We start from the raw sequence: 26,300 nt of genomic DNA on the forward strand, positions 1-26,300 counted from the left end.
AAACACTTCATCACAGAGTTTCTTCTATGCATCAGAGGGAATCATACACAAAACCTCTGATATTTGCACCAGTCTAGGGCTGGTCAATAAAATGATGCTGATAACTGTTTTGAAAGAAATTCCCACAATGATAAGTTGATGAGTAATTTCATCAACAAATGTATCTAATCTTACATGAGCCTACTAAGCATAAACATTACACTTTGTTGGTCGCAGAGAGGATCAAACCATATTGTGTCAAAAATAACTGATTCTTTCTGTCCATAACAAACAGACCTGTGCTGCAGGTTGCACCCCCTTTTCTTTCTTCTTTGATGTTTCCTGTCTGCCTCAAATAAAGGCAAAACGCCCTAAAATATATTTTAAAAAGAGGTGGAGAATCTACATGAATCAATATTAAATATTGTGTTTTTTAGCTCTGGCAGATTGATGCAAGTTTCAGTAAGGAAAGTACAGAAACAATAACATCTAAAGCATATTAGATAAAAGCAGGGTAGGTGTAATTGCCTATTAACATACAACAGTACTCTGTCCTTGATAATTACACATGTAGATGTAGTTTTAAGTGGATAAATCACTGATATTGGTAATTAGGTGATTATAGTTGCTCATTCTTTAGTCCTAATCCTTGCTCCTTGGCACCAATCACCCCCTTAATCACACAGCCTAACAAGAAGCATAGAGAAGAAGATTTTTCTCTAAGATGATGCCCTGCAGTCCCTAAAAAACAGAAGACTCATCTCCTCTACAGGAGATGGTGACAGGGGCACACATTTTGAATTTACTCTGCATCTTCAAACGCCTCTGACTCTGGCCTACCTTACACCTTCAACTAAAACTTAATGAAGGGACACAATAGCCACAATGGAATGACATTCTGCCTATGGCTATTTCAGAGGCCATAGTGATACAGTAGATGAAAAGCAGTAAGTGGGACAAAGAGGGCTTTTATCAGCTAGACAATATCAGGGCCCTCAATTAGCACAGGTCCGGGGTGCCAGTGGTCATTGTTCTCTCCACTGGGCACTTTAGTACAAAAAGCCCACAGGTCATGGTCCTCCTCTGTTTCAGCTTAAGCCAAGTAAAGGCATATTATAATCCACGTGATGGGGCTTTAGATAGCTGGTGCACCAGCCTGATATGAAATAACTGAACTCAGTGAACCAGCTGAAAAAAATACCCTACAGGCACAGAAACTACAATTATTACATTTTGTTAGGTGGTTCATAAATGACACCCAGTGCAAGTTTTAAGACAGAATGATCTTTATCATTATCGTGCCTGTATCACTATGACTTTCCTTGTCCAAAGTAAACTTAGACTGTGTCTGGCCAACGTAGGAGACAATCAACAGGAAATGATTTGATTTCAGGCCAGAATGTGGATACATAAACGACACAGATCTAGATCCAAATATTAACTGATGTTTGAGAATTCATCCTCTAAAATACAGCTCCTTCCTCTGATCTGATCTATTGCACATATGGTATGCCTAAACAGAAATCTCCAGTTATTCTAGATTAGTGACCTTATCTATGTTTTTTAGTGTTTCACAAAGACAAAGAGAAGAAGAACAGAAACAACAGACTGTGTAAAAACAAGCACACAACCTGCCCAAGCCTAAGGCGAACGTGTGCCTGACACACCAAGACAACGGTGGACCGCCAAGTAAGGAGGGGCGACATGAGCCGGAATGTATCAACATGAGGCAGCATGAGGCGACCTAGCCATTTGTTTTTGTTGGCACTAGTTGTTTAAACTTTGGACTTGATATTAAGTCTAATTTCCTCTCAGTAAAGCACAATTTGTGTGTGGCGGCATTAAGGCTACAAAGTAACATCATAGGGGATACACATACTATAGATTATTCATATATTCACTGCTGTTGATTTACAAACAGGTTCTAAATTCTATTACTAAATATATTCAAAGAGCACTATATTGTTATTATTGTGGGTCCATTCATTGTTTTATTTGAAATCTTCAAGTATTCATCTAAACTATTCTATTGTGGTTTTCACTTGGCCAGTTAACAATCATATTCAGCACAGGAAATTCAAGGTTACAAAAACCTTCCCACAGATAAGTCTATTACCAAGGCAAAATAATGGAGTCATAAAAAAGACCTACAGGAGGAGCACAACAGTAACTGAGAGAGTCCATCTGGTCAAGGGAGTTTGACTGCAGATCTTTCAGCTCATCCTTCTGACCAATAACACTACTGTCTCAGGAGATGAATAGCCCCGCAAATCTTTCACTGGACTTCTAAATATTTAATGTCTCCATGGTTAGCCTATATTCCTCCTCTCTAAACCTCAATGGATGGCACCGTGCCACCTGGCCCATAACAACCACTGACTGAACAGAGGGCACCCTTTATTGTCTGCGAGCTCATGGTTCACACAACAATTAGCAACTGAGGTATTCACTTAGTAGAAATCCTGGCTCAGCACATGATCCAAGCAGAGTCTTTAGACTCACTATACCATCAAGCAATGATGTATACACAGACGTGGTCTCCACCAAGAGTTGCGTAACTTCAGAGCAAATACACAATAAAAATTAGAAACTGGTACTTTCCCCTTTGTCTAATTTGTTCTTTAAATTTTTATTTTATTGTAATGAGTACACCTGTAAAGTCCATTCTTAGTTTTTAGTTTTAGGTACAGTGGCCGTGTCATCAAACCCCATAACTCGTCCAAAATCCTACTTCCGGCAAGACCACAGGAAAGTAGAGGACAGGGGTACAGGACTCAGCAAATCCTTCTTTTGTCACAGGAGCTCTTGGCTTGATGGTAATCTCCCCGTCCCACGGGATTCTCCTCAGTTCACACCCCCATGGTGTGAGATTTGTGAGGGGGTAAAAAAAAAGAGAAGTGCCTACAGACATGGCAGCTCTTGAAGGATGGGTGAATGAGTGGAATTCAAGGATGCCTTGAAAAGCGACCTGCACATCATGAGAGTCAATCAGAAGATAAGAAGACATGGAGAGCGAAAAGAGGGATATAACTGCAAGTGAGGTTGGAAATGCACAATGGCCTGAGAGGGGCCTCATGAAATGCTGAATGGTCTATTCATTTATTTAAAAAAATGCATTGTGTGGTAGCTGGTGCTTATGTTAGGAGCGTTCACGTCTGACAGTTGAAATATGCTTATTTTAGACTTGAATTTGCAAGATGGCTTTTAAATTATGTCAGAAGATCACATGAAGCAGTCAATATAGCCTTGGTTACTTTGCACCAGTAGTAATTCATGGAGAGTGAAAAGTTGATGGTATAGATTTCTTAGGACCAGAGAATGTAAATGGGTGGAGGGGGGGTCTCTAGTTTCATGTGTCCCTGTGTTCAGCAGGCTGTCAGTGAGAACAAGTGAGCCCTCCATAAAGCTGGAGACTGGGACAAAGTGCCAGGTAGATGGATCCGGTTTCTTTTGCTACAGCCAAATACAGCTTTGTGGTGGAAAAATCTGCACCTGGTGGCCATGGAAACAAGTGTTCACCCAGCCTCCAGCCCACAGTCCTGACAAAGTGACCACATACAGTGTAGCGTAAAAAGAGGAGAGGCTAAATGCCTATCAGTGTAGTTTGGGTGGTCAATATGTCTATAACATCAATAACAATACACCACTGCAGTTGTTAATCTTTGACATATTTCAATTTTTGTCTAAGTAGCTTGCTCCGGTATGCTGTAGTCTGTTAGTACTCTGGCACATTATAATCTAACTAAGGTATCATGTACATATGAAGAAGCAGTTTCTTCAGCACTTGTCTAGCTTTTGTGTACTTTTGAAAGTGCCGGTACTACATACAGTCAGCCTTTTCATCTTGGTCTTTGCTTTAAAAGACAACCTGAAGAGATGTTATTTGCAGAACATGTTCCACTACTGCTGGGAAAGAAAACTAAATAAGTGAGGGTTTCACCACAAACAGGAAAGGTGTTGAGAGGTAAGAGGGCACTCAGTGTGCCATTAGTGCTGGAGATAGTTGGGTGTACAGAGCTAGTGGCCATACAAATCCTCTTCTCTTGGAGCATAAGTAATAATTACAGCGTCCCTCTGTATTTTGCTCCTGTCAACCTGGCATTTTGACACCAGGGACAACATGAGAGAACAGTCCAGCTTACCTGAGTGGTGGGAGCACATAAAAATAAGTAACAGCTGTCAGCAAGATGATAGATATGGAAAATTAGAACAAATACTTGTGAGTGCAACATGTTGTGAGTGCATTTTTATTTACATGGCAATGAAAACGACACTATTGTTATAATCAATATCAAATTAATATTTCAAGTCTCTCTTTTAATAGCAGTCATTTTTGGGTTGTAACTTCAGCCAACATTCAGCTTCTGGATGATATTTGTCTTGTTTACTAGTATTCATGATGTGCATATTAGGTTGTTAGATGCTACTCAAACCTAACACAGGAATATGGGATAACCACAGCATTACATGTTTGTGTGTGTGTCTTTGTGTTTAAAGAGAACCATAAGTGTGAAGAATATAGGACGTTTGTAAAATCCTAAATATTTAACTAGACACTGACATTTACTTCATGCTGTGATGTCTACATGCATCATAATTCAAACAGTGTGCCTGCTTACACGGGTAATTCTCAAACTGGGCCGCGTCCAGATAAACAACTCTTCACATTCACTGGAGACTCCAGATGGGCTGAATTAAGTAATCAGAGCAGGATGTGACCACCGCAGTGTTCTTAGAAGAAAACATACACAATAAAGTAAACTTCAGCAGATCTGCATTTCCTTTTCAGTCTCCTGAGTAAGTGTGCTTCTCAGACACTTGTTCGGGTCTTAGACATAGAAAGATCCTTTCATTTAAAATTACCAAGTGAACATTGTTGTGAGTGACTTTACAATATTTTTACAGCAAAGCAAGACATCAAAAGTCCATTACTGCCGTATTTAAAGTGACTTGACTGATATCAGCAGCAGTGAACTTGTATCTCACTTGTATCTTGGTGACTGACAGACAAAGGGCAGTGGTCATACTGGAACATGTAAGAGCATAAATGTATACAAGAAGTGTCAATCACACAACAGGAGGAGCTACAGAGGGATTTCCAGAATCCACTTGACATTTTCAATGACCCGCCACCCACAAACTCACACAAGCGATGGCCTACACTGAAAGTCTCAAGCCACAGTCTCCACAGTGAGAGACATAAACCATCCTCCCAGCAAAGCTTAATAAACTTTCTAACAAGATTTTCTGTCAAAATATCACCAAACTAATGATTGATGGAACCTCAGAGATGTCGATCATGAATAAGCAGATTTACTGACCAGAAAATCCACAGATTAGACATCACAAGGTTCACTGAGTCAACAGAATCTCTGCACAGTTGGTCCATTCATTTGGAAGAGTTACAACAAAAGGCACCAATCTAATAGCTGTTCACCGCAGAGAAGCACACAGAGTACATAGGGTCTGCAGTTTATGACTATTTAATTATTTTAATTATTGATTTAAGTGACTTCCATCTTTCTCCATTATTTTCAAACAGAAAGTGGATTTTTGGAACTGCCACCTCTCATTTGTATATATTTATAACAACAACCCCTATCAGGAGAGTTATCTACTGTGACATGTTCATTTAAAGGGGTCATATTATACTTTCCATGTTCGAATGTTACTTTTCTGATGTTTGGTGCCCATGTTATACATAGAGACCCAAAGCTTTAGCTGCACACAGATTTAAAGTTAGAAATCCATAACTAGATGTCCATTTTGGGCTCCTATACATAATATCATGTACACCGTCACCTCACCCACCTAGCAGAGGTTCCAATGTGTAACTAATTTTTATGAAGAAGAGTGTGTGTGTGTGTGTATACATATATATACTGCTGCTGCAGTTTATTGAAAACAGTTTAGCATGGGTAGGCGGCAAAAGATAAGAGTGTTGTCGACAACCACTGTTTCAGACATAGTTCAGCCATCAGGAAGACTTCTACAAGCTGGCCAACCAGAACAGAGTGTGATGGGGGAAGGGGGATTTTAAAGACACGGAAAGTCAAATGAGCCTTTTAAGTCTGAAGTCCACAGAAACAGTTGCATAAAGAAGCATTATAACAGGTATTTGCACTTGAAACCTGCCAGACCTTTACATACACTGATATTCATGTGATTGTTTTGCCTTAACTGACCTCTCTTAAAAACCACCACAAGCTTCAAACAATCCATTCCCACACAGCAAACTGAAATTCTGTAAAATATTTAATCTTGTGGTGCCATGAAAACCAGAAAAATGTCAAACATAACAATGGTGCACGAAACTAAGCTTCAAAGTTGACAGCACAGATTGCAGCAACAGAAAACTGTGGAAAAAGGAAAGGTCAGATCCTCTTTCTCTCTTCAGATATACCTTTCCCATCGTGTATAACTGCAATATTAGTATCACTCGCTATTGTAAGGCTCAAGATAATCAGATGGGACTTAGAGAATCACTTTAAACAAGACCTGAGTCAATCAAAGGAATGGAAACAATCAATGTATCTGCTTTAACTAATACTCTGCTGTAGGGAATAAAAACTTTACCAGGGCCATTTCAAGACAGATTTATGTAACACTTTTTAAATGTGCCTCTGCTTTCCTAACGCTCTGACCATCACGTCCCCGACTCTGAAAATGAGAAAACTTCAAGCCAGCTGTGATTTTTAATGTGGCATTTAATTCAGCCATTAAATGGCACGGCGGGGTGTCCCCTTACAGCCTTTCCCCTCCCCCCCACCTCATCCTGCTCCCTTCAAGCAAACCACGCTGGGTGCATGTCAAAGATCACATGACAATAGGGATTCCTGACCCAGCCAGAGACTGGGAATGAATCAGACCTAATTCAACCATGTCGCAGGCTCTTGAGACAGAGCGGCAGGCATTTGCAGCATGGACACACACAGACAGGACAGAATTCCTGTGAAAATGTCACATTGTTTGAGAGTTTTCTACCTGTTCTGGTCTACACTGCTGTGATAATAGGAGTATAATCAAGCACGGTAATATAAAAGAAAGCTGGGATAACTAAAAAGGACAGAACAATACATGACGTAAAAAGTTCATCTTCTGTAGTTTGGGGGCATCTTCAAAACCCCCAGACTGCTGTAGTGATGGTCAATCAAATATTAATCGACATCCTCTCAGTTTCCTCTCCCTGTCACCTGAGGGCTGCTCAGTTCTCCAACTTAACATTTAATGAATTGAATGTTGAACATTATTGAGGTTCAAAGATAAATTATTCAGGAACTAAGGAGAGTTCTTTCATTCAGTGGCTCATATAGCCCTTTAACACCATTACTGCTGCGTGTAAAAGAAACAGCCTATTGTCTTGGCCTCTTGCTTTAGTGCACTGACACTGTAGCAGCTGGAAAGTTACAACTTCAAAATTCAGTTGCGTTACATGAGAGAGACAGAAAAAAAGAAGCCGCGTTCAGATCTGAGACGTAGAAACCACAAGCCAGAGAGCAAGGACGCAGGACAAACACAGACAGACTGTAGGGTTGTGTAGAGTGTAGACTTCGGACTCGAGAAAAAACTGTCTCAAAGCTACTTTGGTCCTCAAAGCATTGAGGAAAACTGCCGTGCTATATTGCTGGATCCTAACAATGACTAGTCAGGCTAACAAGTGGAACATAAAGGTTGCTGTGGAGGCTTCAAGAGCAGAAAACAGTGATCAAACATCACCACTGGCAGGATAGAGAGACTGCTGCAAGTTCCCACAGCTTAGTCTGTAAAACTGAGTAGAATGAGGCACATTCACAGCAGATTTAGATTCTGATTCAGCCCTTATTCTGAGAAATTAGACAACAAATCAAAGCACTCACATAGAATATTAAGCAGTTTACTGAGTAGGAAATGTAAGTGGACAGCTCGCTGTATCTACCACTAACTCCAGCCCTGCTACAGAAGACAGCGTGATAAATGTGGGTAACGTTAAGTGCAGGTGGGAGCTCCAGACTTCAGGGTGAGCTGGTCTTACCTGGCCATTGGGACGTCGCCGGGCCGACAAGAACAAGAACGCAGCAGACGAGACGCTTCAGCCACGGAGAACACCTGCAGAGGCAGCAAGCAGTCACACGCTCAGCGTTTACTGATCGCTGCACTGAAAGCTGCTCAAAGTTAGGAGAAAAGTGCAAAAACACCAGTACCTCATCTTCGACTCTTCTTTCCCAGGGATCGAGGGGTAAAACTACATGGATTGTTCCGGGGGAGAGGGGCGCACGAACCGCTCACAGCCTCCTTGGTCCAGCACCGCTGCTGCGCGCTGCAGGAACAGCTGATGGAGACGCTGCGCCTCGCTGGAGACAGACGAGGAGTGTGGAGAGGGAGAGAGAGGGGGACAATGAGAGAGAGACAGAGAGAGAGAGAGAGAGACAGAGAGAGAGAGACAGACAGAGAGAGGGGGGGCGGAGAGCTACCGGAGGTCAGCGACAACCAGCGTTTACGTTCAACTAGTTTTATGATCAGGAGCAGGTGTGATATTAACAATAATATTAATAAAATGTGCATTATTAGTTTCTTCAACTCTACTGTTTCCATGCATACAGCTAATGCTGCTTCTGCATCATAATGCGGTTGTACTGTTCTCAGAGGACAGACGGCATGGACACAGCTTCTTGTCTCTCCCACACTTCTTGACCAACTCTTGGACATTTACTTGGAGCGCAGGTAGACAACTGAAAACCTGCAGCATGAGCTGAGTCAACTTAAAGTGTACACTGTGGCTGCCTCCTCCGTGCGCAGTGGGCTCACATGAATGGACTTGACGCGAGAAGGGCCACATGCACTTTGAGTGAAGGCTTGTTTACTTTGGTTCACCTTGAGAGGAGGTCAGGGAAAGGTGAGACTGGAACAGGATCAGTTCAGTTCTGACTGAAGAGGAAAAACTTATTCACATTACCCTCTTAGTATTTGCCTTGACAAGCAGCAGGCTGCACTGACACAGAACAGCCACCAGAGGATGAAGTTGGGTTTCTTTTGCAAGAGCAGCAGGGGTGACACTTGAATCTGGTCCTGAGCTGGGGTACTGTTCATCAGTTTACTGCTGGGTCCTACAGCACACATTTGTATTACATGGAAAGCTCTCTTTAGTTTGCTCCATTTTTATTTTTATGTCTTTATTTTGTCTGTTTCATGTAACAGTCCTTTCTTTGTCTCTGTTGAATAAAAAAAAAAAAAACATATTATACATATGAAGTCTTCATATCATTATTAAATAAATCCATCACCTTAGTGGTACGTCCTTTACATTCTCCAGGTACCACAACCTTCATTACTGGTTGTTTAAGCAGATTTGTTATCATAGGAAAGTGCAACGGGTTCAGTCCCCTGGCACTATGTATTAGTGGCTCTATCTGTAGGGCTCTGGGCTACTGCCTGAACACGTCCACTGCTCTGTGAATATCTGCTTCACTCACATTCCAGCGTTGGGAAAAAGAAAGGTGAAACAGGCTGTTAAGTGCTGTGCTGCTGTGTAACTTTTTAGAGAGCAGGGTGGGACTCCTTCCTCAAACACTTTACAGTACATCTTTCTGCTCTATCAAGAAAACATTACACGTGCAAAGTGTGGCACTAGGGGTCATGCTAATTGATCTGTTTGTTATTGATGCGGAGCAATTAACTCTGAATTATGTGGAATATCAAAAATGAACTTGACAAATCAGGTTTTACCTCATGTTCCTGACTGAATATTTGATGTTTGACCACAGTGGTATCAGGTAAAACCTTTCCTGAATCTGCAGTTACACAATATGCACTTTTGAGTGTAGCTTCAAAAGGAGTAGAGATCTTATGGCATTTATTATGTAGGCTGTCAAATCGATGTTTCTTCTGAGAATGATTTATCCACTGGACAAAAATTGTCGAAAACCCACATCTCTTTAACTGAACTAAAAAAACAAAGGTAATTGTTAAACTTCCAGAGGTTAAAATAGTTTAGGTTACCAAAAACCCACAAATAATGTTGACATCAGCAGTCAGCAAGGGATATCCTGCAGCAATGGAAGGAAGTGAAGCCTTGAAGGTTGTTGCAAACAATTCCTACAGTTGACCTGTGACCTGAGGATTGATTAATCCTCTGCCAGTATAAAAGCAGTGTTAGAACAGACTGGCTATTACACACATTATTTGGACAATACCACACGGCAGGAAACAGCACAGCAGCCTATACTGTTGTCATAATGGCCAGGAAAAGGCAATTTAACAAAGAAAGACAGACCATCATACTAGCTGCTAAAAGTGTAGGTCTTTCCTTTAGAGAAACTGCATAGCAAGCCCGAGTGTCAGTGAGCACAGCTTCCTCCCATCAAAAGGAACAGAAACTCCAAAACCACAACAGAAGCAGACAAGTTTCTGAAAGTCAGCTTCTGCAACAATGATGGGAAAAAAACATGTCTAAAAAATCTACTTTGATAGGTCAAAAATTGAATTAAATTGTGTTAAACAGAGCAACTGCATGACTGCCTTTTAATTTCCAATGGTGTTTCTGTTCAGCAGGCTGTTGTACTGTGGATCCTGTTAACACTGTTATAATTTAAAAGCGTCTCGTCCATTTTCAGTCTAGTGATTTACTGATCTTCCAATACTGGTACTGGTTGACAGCTTGACCCAAGTGTGTTTTCTGTGATACAACATACAAACAGTTGATTGAACAAAAGATTCTGTGTCACTTTTGAAGTGTTTGCTAAAAAAGCAAACATCTCAATGTCGTCGGTGTGCCTTGGATGGAACTATATTAACCTGTTTGGAGGAAATAATAATACAATAATACAATATCAGCAGAGAATAAAAACATACTATCAGTTTTCCTTAATGTGGTAAACCCCAAGTGCTTGCCCTCAATAACAAAAATGCACTTCAAACTCTTTTACCTGGATCAGCCACTCAGAGAAACTATATTATTTTGTGTCTCTTTTTTGGGTTCTGATAAAACCCTTTAAGTTGTGGCTCGGTTTTAGGCACAAAGCATTCCATAACCAGCTACAGGGGGGCTGACTTATATCAGATTACTTTCAACAGCTGAAATCAGAGAGGAGGGACTCTAGGACTGTGGAGCCATTAAACAGCTGAAAAGACACTGCAGCCTATGCTGAGGCCAGGTCTCACAATCACATAGCAGTCTAACATAGTGGCTCAAGGCTCAACAAATGCTGTTGAATCCTCTCACTAGGCAAGGGTTATAATTAAAAACGGCCTTCCAGCTCCTGTAAAAGAAAGAAAAGTAAGGTTAAACAGCATCAACTGTTAGAGCAGAGCTAATTTGGAGCTGTAACTATATACATGAACCACACATTACCATATACACGTGCTGTAGATTGAATGAGTTGTTTGCTTAGTCTTAAATAAAGCATCATCATCAGTTGAGAGGAGAGGGAAGTCCATCTGGTCTAAATCTTGAAAAATGTAGCCTTGGCCATGATTTGCAGGTGTCACACACTGCATCCCACCAAGCTGCGCTTGAGGCTGTGTTACTGTTATGGTTGGTGTCCACACTGACTCCTATCCATTGCTGGGCATGGATAGGCAGATGTTTACTGCTGACATCTTGGTGCCGGATACTGAAGGGCGAGGACACCTTCAGAGATCTTGTGGAGTTCATACTTCACTATACACTATTTAAGTTTCTCAAAAAATGGTTTTCAGGTGTTTTATTCAGCCTGGTGTAGGCATTATAAAAAAATTCATATAGTTGTTTATTTAGTATCCTAAGTACTAAAATACTTGTATACATTAAAATGCCAGAAGTAAACAATGCACATTTGTTATGTTTTACTACTGTAAGTACTGCATTATTTTGCCTAGTTTAAGGCTTGTGAAAATCTTCTACATGAATTAAGACCAAGATTTTCTGTTTGCTTGAAAAAGTTTAGGAAATCAAAATGAGGGAGGGTTAAGAGGTAACCACATTTTCTCCCCTCTCCTGCTCCCTCTGTTTACTACATTTGCATTGTGCATACTTGCGAATATTAACTTGTTGATTCACAGTGCTTAACTGGAGTAAAACAACTTAAGTTTAGAATTGTAGAATTGTAGAATTGTGCTCAATTATTCTGCATCTGTTAATATTTACCTGCTTGCAAGTTATTTTTTACTGCACAGCTTTGAGTAAGTTAAGCAGTCTCCCCTGCACAGACCACCTGAACTATCTTTAGCCCCTACTGGCAAGTGAATGGAAGTGCCTGACTTATCTTCACTGCTGTCATCGAGGCAGCCAGTATTTTTAGGGGACAGCAGCAGCTGCAAAAGCATTTAATGGTATTCAACGAACAATGACACTTGGGGTGTCTAAGGCCTGAACGACACAGAGATCGGGGAACCACTCTGAGGTTGTTAAATTGGACACTGTTGTGGATACTGAAGTTCTTTTTTCTCTTCTTTCTATGGGACAATCATCTACAAAGATGTGGACATTAGGATGTTTATGGAGACCATGTGTCTGAACCAGAAGTCAACTAGGAACTTTCCTCAGCCTTCAGGAGACAGGAGGCACTACTCCTTAGCTTTAAGCGAGATTGCAAGTGCGGAATGTATGTTGACGGTCGTTCCTGGCGACTGAAGCGAGGTAGGTCATGTGAGGGGTACACAGCACAGCTTCACAAGGGGCAGAGGCCATTCCAATTAAATCAGACAAGTAAACACAGGGGTTAATCTCCTCTCTTTAAACCTCCTAAGGGAATATTGAAAATACATTCAAGGCGATGTCCAAGCTGTGTTAAAATAAATCTTGAAATGTATGGGTTTTATACATTATGCTATATACTATATACTATACTCAACTGTTAGCATACTAAATATTTTTGCACAAACTGTCAAGAAATTAAAGCTGCTGTTCCATTAGCTGCTAAACCATCTACTTGTTTAGGGATAGTGGGAAAAATGTGATCAAATAAGTTCTTATTTCTTTTTTTGGCATGTGTGTCACATTGATAAGACTAGAGAATACAGTTTCAGCTTCTGACAACAATAATTTATTATGATTAGAATCATTAATATATTATAAAATGAATGCTGGGTGATACTATTAGAGACAACTAGGTGGCTTCAAAAGCACTATCCTTAGATTATCCCGTGACACAACATTTTGTTATCTGCATCCAAGTTACAACATTCTAGGGCCTGTCCCAAGAGACATGCATTTAGCTAACTGAAACATCCATTCTGTCAAGTTCACAAACTTAACAAAGCAAAAGATAAAATTAGACACGTGGTCAAAGTGGATCATAACTTTGAATGGTAGAAAGGTACAAAACATTTCTAGGACAACGTAACTGCAATTTGTTTAGGAAAATGACAGAATTATTTATGACTGTGGCATTTAAAGAAAGACTTCCCTAACAGAGCTGCCAACAAAGGGTGTGACTAAGGTTTGGCATATTTTGACTGCAAGGTCTCTTGGGTGGGCAGACTATGATTCCGGCTGGTGTTTGTTTGAGCACGCGGGTTTTCAGAGCTGTCTTTGTGATACCTGACACATACTCCCTTGCACGTCTTTATTTAGGATGTGCTATATTAAGCACTTTCCCATTGAAATACAGCACCAGCTGTACTGGCTATGTGTTGCTGCTGTTGCAATAGGACCAGGCTGTTCCCTCTATCCCTGCTAGCCTGTGTTTTTCTTTCACGCAGACAGATCTAATTCAATTAGCCTTAATAATCATGCCATTCATTTGTGCAGAAACACGTGCATGTAATGGGGGAGGAGGCTAAGTGTTTGAATGAAGTTTTAGTTTCATTCAATTTGCTTATTACAGAAATGCTAAACGTCTGCAGTTAATTCATGTAAAGTTGAATGATGTGTCTAGACTTTGAGAATGCACTATACTTTCACCATACACACTTGTTTATAAGGAACATTTGCAGTTTAATAACACTCCTGAAATAAATCATCCTTGAAATTGTTTGGTTCATGCTGGTGTTGAATTCTACTGCATTATAGAAAGAACAGGCTCTGGTATTTAGCTTAGCTTTATTGTGGCGTGTACACAATATTAGTATATTTGAATAAAATTTAACAAATCCACAGACTACACTTTCCAAAATGATCAGTCAAAAACTCTCATCATACAGTCTGGACAACAACCGATTATTATAAGAAGCAGGACTGTTGTAATAAACTTGTTTTACCTTTGTGTACTGTAGGAATTGACAGGTACACATATTATCTAAAACACACAAGCTGTTTGGTTGTAATATAACCCATCTCTCATCCTGTTTTCCTTTTCAGAATTTTGCAGTGCAGCCATTGGATCATCTTGTTACAGTGAATAACTGCCACTTATTCCTCTCCTGGACTGCTTGCATTGAAGTGAGGTCACTAAAGAAGCACAAATGGATGTGTTTGGTGGTGCACCACGTTTTTTGGCCTACCCAAGACCTGTGATGGTACAAAGTGGGACTGATGCAGTCCTGAAGTGTCAAATTGGTGGTGATCCGAGACCTGCAGTTATCTGGGAGCGAAACAACGAAAAAATTGACCCACAAGGTCGATATAGGGTCTTTGAGGATGGAAATGTTTACAATCTCATAATTTCAGCTGTAACCACTGAAGATAGTGGCCAATACATATGCAAAGCAAAGAACAGCATTGGGGAAACATATGCAGCAGCCACACTGAAGGTGGAAGGTGAGGCACAAGAGATGGAGTTACGAGAAGAAAATAAGCCACGATTCCTCATCAAGCCCCTCTCCACTCGTGTCGGTCGTGGGGAAGATGCTGTCTTCTCTTGTAAGCTCTGGGGAAACCCACGACCAGAGGTTGTCTGGGAAAAGGATGGCAGGAAACTCAATGAAATATTTGAAAGCACACATTTCACTGTGGGTTACCAGGATGGTGGATGGTTCCAGCTCAAAATCTTTAAGACTCGTGCACCTGATGGTGGTGTATATACATGTAAAGCAAGGAATGAATTTGGGGAAGCATTGGCAGGCGCTGTATTGCTTGTTGATGCAGGCCCAGGACATGAGGAAGAAGGAAATCGTAATGGCTATACAAATGGCCACTGGAAAGCACATCAGGGAAAACAGAGGAGTGGTAGGCAAGTGCTAAACCGACTGAAAGATGACACAATCACCAAGTCAACTAAAGTAAAAATGTTTGCAGTGACAGAGGGCAAACATGCCAAATTCCGCTGTTTTGTGACTGGCAAACCCAAACCAGAAATCATTTGGAGAAAAGATGGTAGGCTCATACTGTCAGGAAGGCGCTACTTGTTATATGAGGACAGAGAAGGATACTTCACACTTAAAGTTCTGTACTGCAAACAGAAGGACAATGGAGTTTATGTCTGTGCTGCATCAAATACTGCAGGGCAGACACTCAGTGCCATACACCTGTCTGTAAAGGGTAAGTCAAAATGAATTGCTTTAAAGCTTTAATTTCCTGAAATCCAAAAAATATATAGAGTTTAAAGAATAAATACAGACACGGTTCTAGCTGAGGATGATTTTCCTTTTTGCTGCGAGTGAATGAGTGATTGAAAGTGTGGTGTGTTCTTGGATAAGATTTCAATACATTTGATTCCACAATGATGTCATTGAGATATCTCTGAGATCACTTATTGGACCTCAGCCAGAAAGCCAAGGCAAGATTGAAATTGAAACATGTATGGCAGTATAATGCCACTAAAAATAAAGCTCGACAGGACTTTGCTAAAATAATACACTTCATTACACAGAAACCTTGTAAACATGCTGATGTTTAAGTGGATACTGACAGTCTGTTTAATCTAAAATTGGTCAAAACCCCATTTCTAAATAATACACTTTTGTCAGATTTACTGATTTTTCTGAAAAAGATTTACAGAGTTCATAACAAGTAGAGAATGCAATAACACAGCCAAGTATTACTTAATGATATACGTTGTTGCTCACAAATGCCTACTTAGGAAATTTAGGAATTAAAGTATAAGGTATCATGTCATTAGTCATAAAAAGACAGGTCAGCAGACCATTGCACTGCAAATATAATTATTTGACCTTAGCTGCTTGAAAGCAATTAAAAGTAATTTAATCCTGGGTCCACTAGAGGATTAATGAAATGTATTAATGATCTGAAATCTGACCAGATATCTAAACAAGCAAAGTTCATCAGCGTGAGATGGACTCCAGCAGCAGTGCGATGCCTGCAAAGTCACTTAGCTTGTGAAAGGTGAAATCCTTGGCTAGGATATTATAGTTCTCACATGGCACAGAGAAGTCCAAACCCATGGCACCAATATAAAGCATTGTACTGAATCCTACAGAGATATAAAAAAATAACTGGGAAAGGATTGGTTGTGGGTGGCCAGTGGTAGATTTAGAGGCAAATGAAACAGAAGATGTATTTTATTAGACGTCTGTGTTTAATTAGAATTAAAACTTTAGTAAGCAAAAGTAAAAGAAGAGCTTTGAACACAGACTACTAAATGCAGTCCACGTTCTTTTGCTTACAACTGTCTGGTACTGTCCGATGGTGTCAATTACAAAAACTTTATTTCATATCTAACACACCGATGTGTTAATGGCCTTTGCATTCCTCATCTAAAGACGCCACTTGGCTCATTATTTTGCTCATCTAGTTTGCTTCATTGGAATGTTTTGTTAGTTTTCATTTGCTGTTATTACTACAAGCATGCAGATGGTGTGGTGTGAGTGAATTTCTACAGAGTTGATTTACCTAAAGGATTTGTATTGATGAAGTTATACTAATACCATTTGACAGAAAGAAGCAAAGTATTTACATCTTAAGCTTCTTTTTACTATAGTAAAATTTGCATTGGCTTAACCAATCTGGTCTTCCTCTGGTTTCTTTGGTCTCAGAGCCCCCTGTGCGGTTTAAGCAGCCTCTCATCGATCTAGAAGTATGGGAGCGAGATTTGGCTATTCTGGAGTGTGAAGTTCCAGAGGACTCAGTTCCCATCACATGGTATCTGGAGGACAGACGACTTCAGCCAGGGGCCAAATATGGAATGGAAGAGTGGGGAACAAAAAGGCGACTAACTATCCGTGACATTGGAGTTGATGATGATGGGATTTACCTCTGTGAGATGCCGGATGGAGGAAGAAGCATTGCAGAGGTAGCTGTAAGAGGTAAACCAGGATCTAATAATAGCTTTATTTGATAAGCACAATGAAAATGCATATATAATGTATATAATTAGCATAATGGAATATAACACAAAATGTGTGGCTGAATACAAAATTAATTGTTTGTCCCCAAAACATGGAATGTGTCCATTCAAGCATGAAAGCCCTATAGCGGCTGCAGGATTTACATCTCTTAAATTTAATAGTCTCTAAACGCTGCAGAGAGGAGTTGGATTTCTCTAAAAATGTTGGACTTTGAGATGAGAGAAAATATGTATTTGGACTGTTTTTCCTTTAGATAATCAGAATCTTTGTTATTATGCTAAGAAATCACTCTATCAAGTGTCTCCTTGCAGGTACAATTTTGCGGAAGCTTCCAAGAAAAGTGGATGTCTTGGAAGGTGAAAATGCTGCCTTTTGTGTTGAAGTGGAAAAAGAAGAGATGGATATACATTGGTACAAAGATGGCATAGAGCTACGTGAAACCCATCAGACCATCCTAAAGTCTTTTGGTCGAACTCACATCCTGGTTTTTGTCAATACAATGCCCCAAGACTCTGGCCTTGTGACCTTCCTTGTTGGACGATCCAAGACTTCATCTCAGCTAAGAGTGAAAGGTATGGTTGATCATCTGTAAATCATAGCATTCCAATTGCAATTCATCCACAAACTTTTGGTTAAGATTAAATGGTTGCTTTTAATCAGCTGCTTTTTGAATTGATTGATGCTGATGCACAATGGACCTCTCTTGTTTCAGCGGCCAGACATTGTCCTCCCAGCTGTCCTGTGGGTGTGCAGATCAACACAGAGCGTGCTAATGCTGCTCTTTTGTCATGGATTCCTGCTCAGGACTCAAGAAGGAACCCTCCATCTGGATATGTGCTTGAGCGACAGGAAGTGGGCACTGGCTCACAGGAGTGGCTACAATGCCTGACCACTGACTCTGCAACCTCTGTGGAAATCCTTGGGGACAGTGTACCATGTGAAGCTGATTATCGATTTCGCATTTGCAGTGTAAACAAATACGGAAAGAGCAACAATGTTGAGTTTCCCAGAGCTGTTCACTTGGGTAAGTCCTCTTACACTAAAATTACTTTCAATTAGCATGATTTAGGATGTTGCTCATACAATTCTTCTATTTTATTTTATTTTACAGTTCCAGTGGCCAGAATACAAGCTCCCTTACAGGATGCTTTGGTGCCAGAGGGCCAAGATGCTCTTTTCTCTATAGAGCTGTCTGCTTCAGTTATTGGTACATGGTTTTTAAATGGTACTCAGATTCAGGAGGATGAACGTTTTTCCATGCGTCGGTCACGAACACACCAGTCTCTTCGAATTCGAGGAGTACGTGATACAGACAATGGAGCAGAGATTACATTTATTGCCTATGGCATCCGTGATTCTGCAGCACTGTACATTCAAGGTATGTGTGGGTTACTCTCATACATAGTTTACCTGAGTAAGTCTCTTGGTCTGCCCTACATTTCTTTTCTTTTCTTTTTTTTTTTTGTTGGAATTTAGTAATAACAACAACACTAATGCACTATATCTTTAAGTTCATTATTCTAAGTGTTCGTTATATAGTATTAAAGTATTATTATAAAGTATTATACCTTAATAATTGTTTTTGTTACACTTACAGCGCCTCTTGTCAAGTTTTCACCACTGTCAGAAATGGATCGAAACAAATTTGTAGAAGTTGGGAACCCCATTGTACTCTACTGTGAGCTGTCAGACCCTACAGCTCTGGTGCACTGGTACAAGAATGGGGTGGAATTACAAACAATGGAGGGTCTTCATATCCAGTCAGAGGGCAACATGAGAAGAATTGTCATCCAATCAGCAGAGTTCTCACATTCAGGAGTCTATTGCTGTGATGCCATAGATGATGTCATCAGATTCAATGTGGAAGTAGAGGGTGAGTGATGAGAGTTTCTTATAGTTCTGGTTGTGAGACTAACCCCTTGATAGTTACTTTTACTGCCTTTCTGCATTAAGTCTTTTTTCTATGACATGTCAAAATATATAATCTTCACAATTTAATGATCGATTAAAACATCTAAATATCCATAGCCCCTCTTGTGAGGTTTACAGCAATTCCAGATGATGAGAGGAACAAAACCATCCAAAAAGGCTGCCCCATTGTTTTGCATTGTGAGCTCTCAGACCCCTCTGCCCAGGTGCACTGGTACAAAGATGGGTCAAAGCTCCATCCACAAAATGGAGTGGAAATTCTAACTGAAGGCTTGGTGAGAAAACTGATTGTCCATTCAGCTGATTTTTTCCACTGTGGGTTATACTGCTGCAAGACAAAGGGTGACACCATCACGTTCACTGTGGACATCAAAGGTGATTTGTTTTGCCTTAAGCAATATGAAACATTAATAAGTTCATTCCGAGCAAAGCAACTAACTCTTATGGAAATCTTGTATGTTGACTTTCTTCTTAACACTTCAAATTAAAATTCAGCTACTCTATTAAATTCTTTCACTGCATTGCAACATCTTAACAAATTGTTTCAATTATGGTGAATAATCTAAATGGCTAGCATGAGATTAATTTGACATAAGATTCAAACATATCTATAGCTCCACCTGTGAAGTTCTCAACCATTCCTGAAGAAATGAGGACCAGGTTGATTGAAGCAGGCTGCCCAATTATACTCCAATGTCAGGTATCGGATCCCGAGGCCCATGTTTGCTGGTACAAGGATGAAATGCAGCTCGTTTCAAGCTCTGCATTAGAAATCCACTCAGAGGGCAACACAAGGACATTAGTTATTCAGTCTGCAGAGCTCTGCCACTCTGGTGTGTACAGATGCACTACACAGGATCATACTGTGGAGTTTCAAGTGGAGATCAAAGGTGACTTTGCATTTTTTATCATGTGCTTTCATCTCATAACCCCACCTCATCTTTTTAGATGCAACTAATAATTCCTGCTTCTAATGTATGTATGTATGAGTGAAGGACTGCTTCATGCACATAAGCTTAAACAACTATTAACTGTTACTATTTATGATCAATTGTTTTGTGATTGCTGTGGCTCTCTATGAATTCAAAGTCTCCAAAGCCCTTTTCATCTTGTGCTCAGCAGTTACATTATTGAAAGATATCCATTTCCACAGTCTTGATTTTATTTAGCTGTCCTAAATTCCCAATGCTAGCTATACCAGTGACGTACTCTACTATCTTTGACGTTGAGAGAAGCAAGTCACTTGAAGCGGGCAAAGCTTTGGAGCTGGAATGTAAAGTTGCAGACTCCACTGTACCAGTCTGCTGGTATAAAGATGGTGTAAAGCTCTTCCCACAAAATGGCTGGGAAATACAAAGTATTGGCATATTGCGAAGACTCATTATCCCATCCGCTGAGCTCTTGCACTCAGGGCTATACAGCTGTGAAACATCTGATGGCGCTATCCACTTCACTGTGGATATTAAAGGTGATTTTAATCAAATCTTTTGTATGAGAAAGCAATTCTTAGAGCTTTCTGGTGACTAGATGCAACTAATATTTAAAATATGCATTTTTGTCTGTCTGTGTTCAGGTGGTGTTGTCTTGTGAAATGTAACTGTTTTTGGTTGGTAAAACTAATCTCTACTGACTGAATAAAAATACCTGTGTAATTCCTCAAACTAGACAGATTAGTTCCCCTGTTTGGGGAATAACCCCTTTCTTAATTAGTGTCTAAACATGAAATGTTATAATCACAATATGAATCATCATCTTTAGCTCCAACGTTGCCAATGTCAGCCACACCAGACATTGTGGAGACGCAGTCACTTGAAGCAGCCTGCCTCACTGAACCAACATGTGAAACCTCAGACCCTGTCATCCAGGAGTCTTGGCAGAGGGGTAAAGAATGTGATTCTAATAGAGAGCCTGATTTTGAAATGGGAGGCATCAAGAAGAACCTTGTTATTCAACCAACTCATCCTTCCAACTCTGGATCATACTATTGTGCAACAGCAGATGATGTTGCCCAATTGATAGTAAAAAATCAAGGTGATTTCTTTTGTAAAAGTGTTTTCTGTGTTAGTCATGACTAACCCTTAATGTAGCTTTTAGTCTGCCTTCTTGTTAAAATGCAGAGCTGCTATCTGTGACAGTATGTCATTGATAACATGCTGAAATTATTCCCCCAATAATTGCCTGTAGTGCCAGCTGCAACATATCTGCCTAGTCCTGATGTTGAGAAGACCAAGTCTGCTGAAGTGCACTGCCCAATTGTTCAGCAATTTGAGATTTCAGATCCCATTGCCAAAGCCTGTTGGTACAAAGATGGAACCCAGATCTACCCAAAAAAGGAATCTGACTGTGAATCACAGAGCAGCAGCCAAGGCGGGCCCCTCCAGTCAAATGAAATGGCTGGTGATGAGCAGATTGACTTTGAAACATCTGGTGGGGCACAGTTAGATGTGAAGATGACAGGTGGTGTTCCAAAATGCACCTGCACAATCAAGAATTAAGTTACCTGTGTGAAGTTATCACTCGGCTCATTGTTTTCTCTTTGGCTTTGTCCAAACAGCAAAGCAGTATCACTATCGTGATGAGATTGGTGAGATTGATGAGATAGCTGATGCGTCTGCCCAATACACTGTGGATGTCAAAGGTGATTTGATATATCTGAACATCAGTCATCCATGTTAACCCAGCACATCAATGCCACTAACAGCAGTGGTGTATTTCATTGTTAGTTCAATCATCTGAGGCATCTATCATTTTTTTTCTTTAGAAATTTGCTTTTTGTCACACTATCATCCATGGCCTCATGTCATTTTCTGCAGTTTTTGGCTCTTTATTAAAATGTGTCGGTGTTTAGTAGCTGAGTAGCTGCTGCTCATACTAATATATATGTTGTGTTTGTCAATTCATTCTTCATTTTAACAGCCATCTTAACTTGTAACAAGCAGCTTACAACTCTTTGAGTTCATCTTCTGTCTTATCCATCAACAGATCCTCTAATTCACATTGCTGGCCCGAACCTCTCCCCGTTGCAATGACAATGAACTCTTATCAGAGACAAGAAAATTTATATACTTTTATTTTTGTTACGATGTTAGTCCACAGATTGATAGTATAACAATATACAGAGTCAGTTGAAGGGGGGAATCGTAGGAACTCAATCTCAGACCAAACCTGGTCGACTTTCTTATTTGTCTTTGCAATGGATTATCCCATAACTCCATGCTAACCCACACTGATGTAAAATTCTGTTATGAGAAGAAGTATTGAGACCATCAACCACTGAAAACCTTTCTCTGTGTACATCACAATGCTTATAGCTACATCGCCAAGGCTCTCTTCTGACCAAGAGAAGAACGAGTCACCTGAAGATGCTTGTCCTGTTGAGGTTATCTGCACTTCCTCAAAATGCAAATCTGGTATCATCGATGGCAAGAGTGGAGATACTCAGACATATGAAGACCATTCTAGGCATAGGCCACCTTCAACTGCTCAGTCGACACATGAATATATGGCTGACAGGATTACAACTGAAAAGCCAAAGGAACTCTCCCACAATCAACAAACAACTGGACAATCTCAAGTATTTTGTAGTACTGTTGAGTCAGCAGAAATTCAGTCTGACACACACTGTTACACTAAACACACCACAAATAAAGGTGAGGAATTATGTTGCCATGTAGAGCATGCAGAAGCTCCATCTAAAGAGCTTGATAATTCCCTACAGACGGCTGTCCAGACAGATGAGTTTTGCAATTTTCTACAAACTGCAACTGACAAATCAAATTTCAACACTCTAACTGTCCAATCAGAAGAGTTACATAGGTCAATACAGATGTCAAGAATCCAGTCAGAGGTAGTTAGACCCCTACAGTCACCAGCTACCCATTCAGAGCAACTTACTAGCAACTTACAGATTTCAACAGTCAAACCAGACAAGCTCTGTAACGCCTTAAAAACTGAAACTCTCCAATACAAAGAGTCCAATCCACTGTTTTATGCTGCAACTGTCTACACAGAGGAGCCAATTAAATCCTTACAGACAACTGTCCAGTCAGAGAAGCCCTTAAAATCCTTTCAGACCACTGTCCAATCAGAGGAGCTCTGTAGCTCCATACAGATGGCAGAAGTTCTTTCACAGAAGCCTCTTGATTGCTTACACCCTAAAACAGCTAATTCAGAGGGCCCATGTAACTCCTCATGGACTGCAACTGAGCAATTAGAGGAGTTACACAGACCCCTAGAGTCAGAGAAGCTCTTCGACTTCCCTAACACAACATTTTCTCAATCACTGGACTTGGATAATTTAAAAGAGCCAGAAACTGTCCAACCAAGGGAGCATTACAACTTGCAACAGCCTGCATATATAAGGTTTGATGACCTATATCACAGGGAACAAGCAGTACCTGGCCATTCAGATGTGCTGCATCAGTCCATGTGGCCCACAACGGTCCAAGCAGAGTGCCATCATACCACGGATACCACAGGAGACCAAATAGACAACACATTTAACTCTAAGCAAAGATCATCTACCCAGTTTGCAGAGCCATACTATATCAAGCAAGCATCTACTGTCCAATCAGAAGAGATCTATTTATCAAGAACATGTGATAGTCACTGGAGTGACAGTGTTACTGCAAATAAGGTGGCTGTTGAAGGTGATTTAAATGGTTAGCTTTATCAAACAAAAAATGGACGGGCACAATGTTGACATTGTGTAAAATGAAGAGATTGCTTTTTGCAATCTTTGACATTTTGACAATTTCTGCATTTACTTGATTTTGTTCATCCTAAAATTACTTTCTTTACTTACTTTCTGTAAGTAATATTAAAAATATAGAAAAGTGTAAATAGATTAGTTTCAAATCCTAACTCGAATGCCTATCTAGTCTAACCAAAGATACAGTACTTGTTAGATCTTGTTAGATTACTAATGTAACACGAAGACATACTTTTTGTATAATGACTTATAAAATACAACTCTTAAGATGTATTGGCATGACTAATCCTGATTTGAGAGTTTGCTAATTGTTGTTTGAAAGCATAATTTTTGGTGTAGTCAGTCATATTGACGCAATTTTCTTTTGATGTTACCTCAAACATCCCCAGCTCCACCTGTGACTATTGCAAACATTTGTGAGGCTGAGAGGAACAAATCTGTTGAAGCTGGTGAACCTATAGTCCTGCGATGTGAGATATCTGATCCTAACGCTCAAGTTACATGGTACAAGGATGGAATGAAACTACGTGAAACAGAGGGGCAAGACATGCTGGCAGAGGGTTCCATAAGAACACTGACTTACCAGTCAGCGATGCCGACTCATGCAGGGATTTACAGCTGCAAGGCAACAGAGGATGCAGTGCACTTTCATGTGGATGTTAAAGGTGACAAAATATATAATGTGTAATGTGTATATGTATATACACACACATACACACACACACATGTAATAAATTTAGCCATTCAGGGCTACACATTAGCCAATTAGGGCAGAGGTAGCTTGCAGTATCAAATTTAAAGTTTAGTTCAACGTTAATGTTAATAGTTAGCAGTGATTAAGTGATGTTAATAAAATATTTGGTTGTTAATAATAGTGAAAAAATATAAAGGTGCTTAAACGTCCCCCCCAGTTTGGCAGGGTACACTTTTTACCCATTTTGCAAAATAGAAATAAGACTCTCTCGCCTTAATGATCCTATAATTGTTGAAGCGAATACCAAACTTTAGAAAAAATATATACAGTTTATAATTTACTACAACTAAACAAAAAACACTGTGTATATAAAACTAAAACTTTGCTCCTTGTGCATGAAGTAAACTACTAAGTTTTGAATGTTTAACTGTTGCTATCAACCTTTGCTACCAATGTTGTTAGATAAAGTATTCATATTTTTAATGGTTTAAGATGAAGGCTTTGGTTTCAGAATTGTACTTAGCATCATTTGGTATCAATAACAATGTCTTTTTTATTGACAAGTTCTATTTGACATTCAATTCTGTAGCTCCTCTCCTGAAGTTTTCGGCTATAGCTGATGCAGACCATAAAAAGACAGTCATGGCGGGCTGTCCCATTGCTCTTCAATGTGAGCTGTCAGACCCCACTGGACAAGTCAATTGGTACAAAGATGGAACAAAGCTCCTACCTCAAAGTGGAGTAGACATCCAGTCAGAGGGAAATCTTAGGAGTCTAGTTGTCCCATCTGCACAGCAGGTTCACACTGGGGTATACCGTTGCGAGTCAAAGGATGACGACATCCAGTTTGCTGTGGAAGTAAAAGGTGATGCTCAGAAGCTCTGTAGTGCTTTCACTGTTTGCACTGCCAACTAACTAGAACAGCTGTTAGGTAGATGAATTCACATTTATCAGAAAAGGGTTGACTTTCTGCTTTCCAAATCTGGTCAACCACTTTTCAGAAATAGAAAAACATAAATCTTCTGCAAATGGATGAAACATGTCTATTTTAAAAAAAAAAACGACTCCTTCACATGCATGATTCAACTTTATAACAAAAGTTCTAATGAATATAGGATTGTCTGTTACTAGAAATTCAGTCTCTTATTATTCTTATGCATCTACACTAACATAGAAATATTAGCATTTGTATCTTTTATATCTTTCTCTTATAAAAGGCACTAACTGAAGACGGCTCCTTTACCATAAACTACAGTCGCACCTTCTTGGTTATGTCCTAGCTGTTTATTTTTGTCTGTGCATTTTATGTCAGCAATTCTGCTCTTTTATCATTTATTTTCGTGTCATGTTTGTTATGTCAGTTGTTTATTTATGTTCGGTGTCAGGGGTGATTCTAAAGGACTTGCCATCCTGTCTTGAAATTCTTTGTAATTCTTTTTGGAATATCTATAGCACTCCCTGTGAAGTTCTCAGACATTCAAGAGACTGACAAGAACAAGAACATCCAAGAAGGCACTCCCATTGTCCTCAGTTGTGAACTCTCCCATGATCCTTCTACTCATGTCGACTGGTACAAAGATGGGATGAAACTCCTGCCACAAAATAATGTGGAAATTCAGTCAGAAGGTCTGAAAAGGACACTACTCATCCAGTCTGCTGAAAGAATACATAGTGGCATCTACAAATGTTCAACATCAGATGACGCTCTCGTATTTAAAGTGGCTGTAAAAGGTGATTTATTTCTATCCTTGCTATCATCTCATACATAGCACATCCATTTTATTCTATGGTGCGAGAGGTTTTGAATTGCTCTTGTTCATGGTATTGCTGGCTGGGCAGCTTGTTCTG

General features: G+C 40.0%; 2 protein-coding genes across 3 annotated transcripts in view; one reads left to right on the plus strand and one right to left on the minus strand.

The window, feature by feature from the left end:
- The window catches only part of col18a1a (collagen type XVIII alpha 1 chain a), a 64,933-nt gene extending 56,618 nt beyond the window's left edge, over window positions 1–8,315 (minus strand). Inside the window, exons 1-2 of the mRNA XM_026377137.1 lie at window positions 8,160–8,315; window positions 7,991–8,064 (exon numbers count right to left, since the gene is read on the minus strand). Of these exons, the coding sequence (XP_026232922.1) occupies window positions 7,991–8,064; window positions 8,160–8,164 (79 nt within the window). The 5' untranslated portion in view covers window positions 8,165–8,315. The remainder of the gene's footprint in view (window positions 1–7,990; window positions 8,065–8,159) is intronic.
- A 3,963-nt stretch (window positions 8,316–12,278) lies between these two features.
- LOC113172924 (obscurin-like protein 1) overlaps window positions 12,279–26,300 on the plus strand; it is a 31,376-nt gene continuing 17,354 nt past the window's right edge. The window contains exons 1-13 of one of the 2 annotated variants that reach the window (XM_026376008.2): window positions 12,279–12,571; window positions 14,234–15,352; window positions 16,807–17,076; window positions 17,430–17,690; window positions 17,831–18,142; window positions 18,230–18,496; window positions 18,716–18,991; window positions 21,232–21,504; window positions 21,602–21,685; window positions 22,359–23,696; window positions 24,148–24,423; window positions 25,042–25,317; window positions 25,905–26,183. In XM_026376008.2, the coding sequence (XP_026231793.1) occupies window positions 14,338–15,352; window positions 16,807–17,076; window positions 17,430–17,690; window positions 17,831–18,142; window positions 18,230–18,496; window positions 18,716–18,991; window positions 21,232–21,504; window positions 21,602–21,685; window positions 22,359–23,696; window positions 24,148–24,423; window positions 25,042–25,317; window positions 25,905–26,183 (4,927 nt within the window). In that variant the 5' untranslated portion in view covers window positions 12,279–12,571; window positions 14,234–14,337. The remainder of the gene's footprint in view (window positions 12,572–14,233; window positions 15,353–16,806; window positions 17,077–17,429; window positions 17,691–17,830; window positions 18,143–18,229; window positions 18,497–18,715; window positions 18,992–21,231; window positions 21,505–21,601; window positions 21,686–22,358; window positions 23,697–24,147; window positions 24,424–25,041; window positions 25,318–25,904; window positions 26,184–26,300) is intronic. The other variant, XM_026376009.2, reaches the window with a different exon arrangement.

Source organism: Anabas testudineus, chromosome 21 (genome assembly GCF_900324465.2).
Source record: "Anabas testudineus chromosome 21, fAnaTes1.2, whole genome shotgun sequence".
Classification (NCBI taxonomy): Eukaryota; Metazoa; Chordata; class Actinopteri; order Anabantiformes; family Anabantidae; genus Anabas; species Anabas testudineus.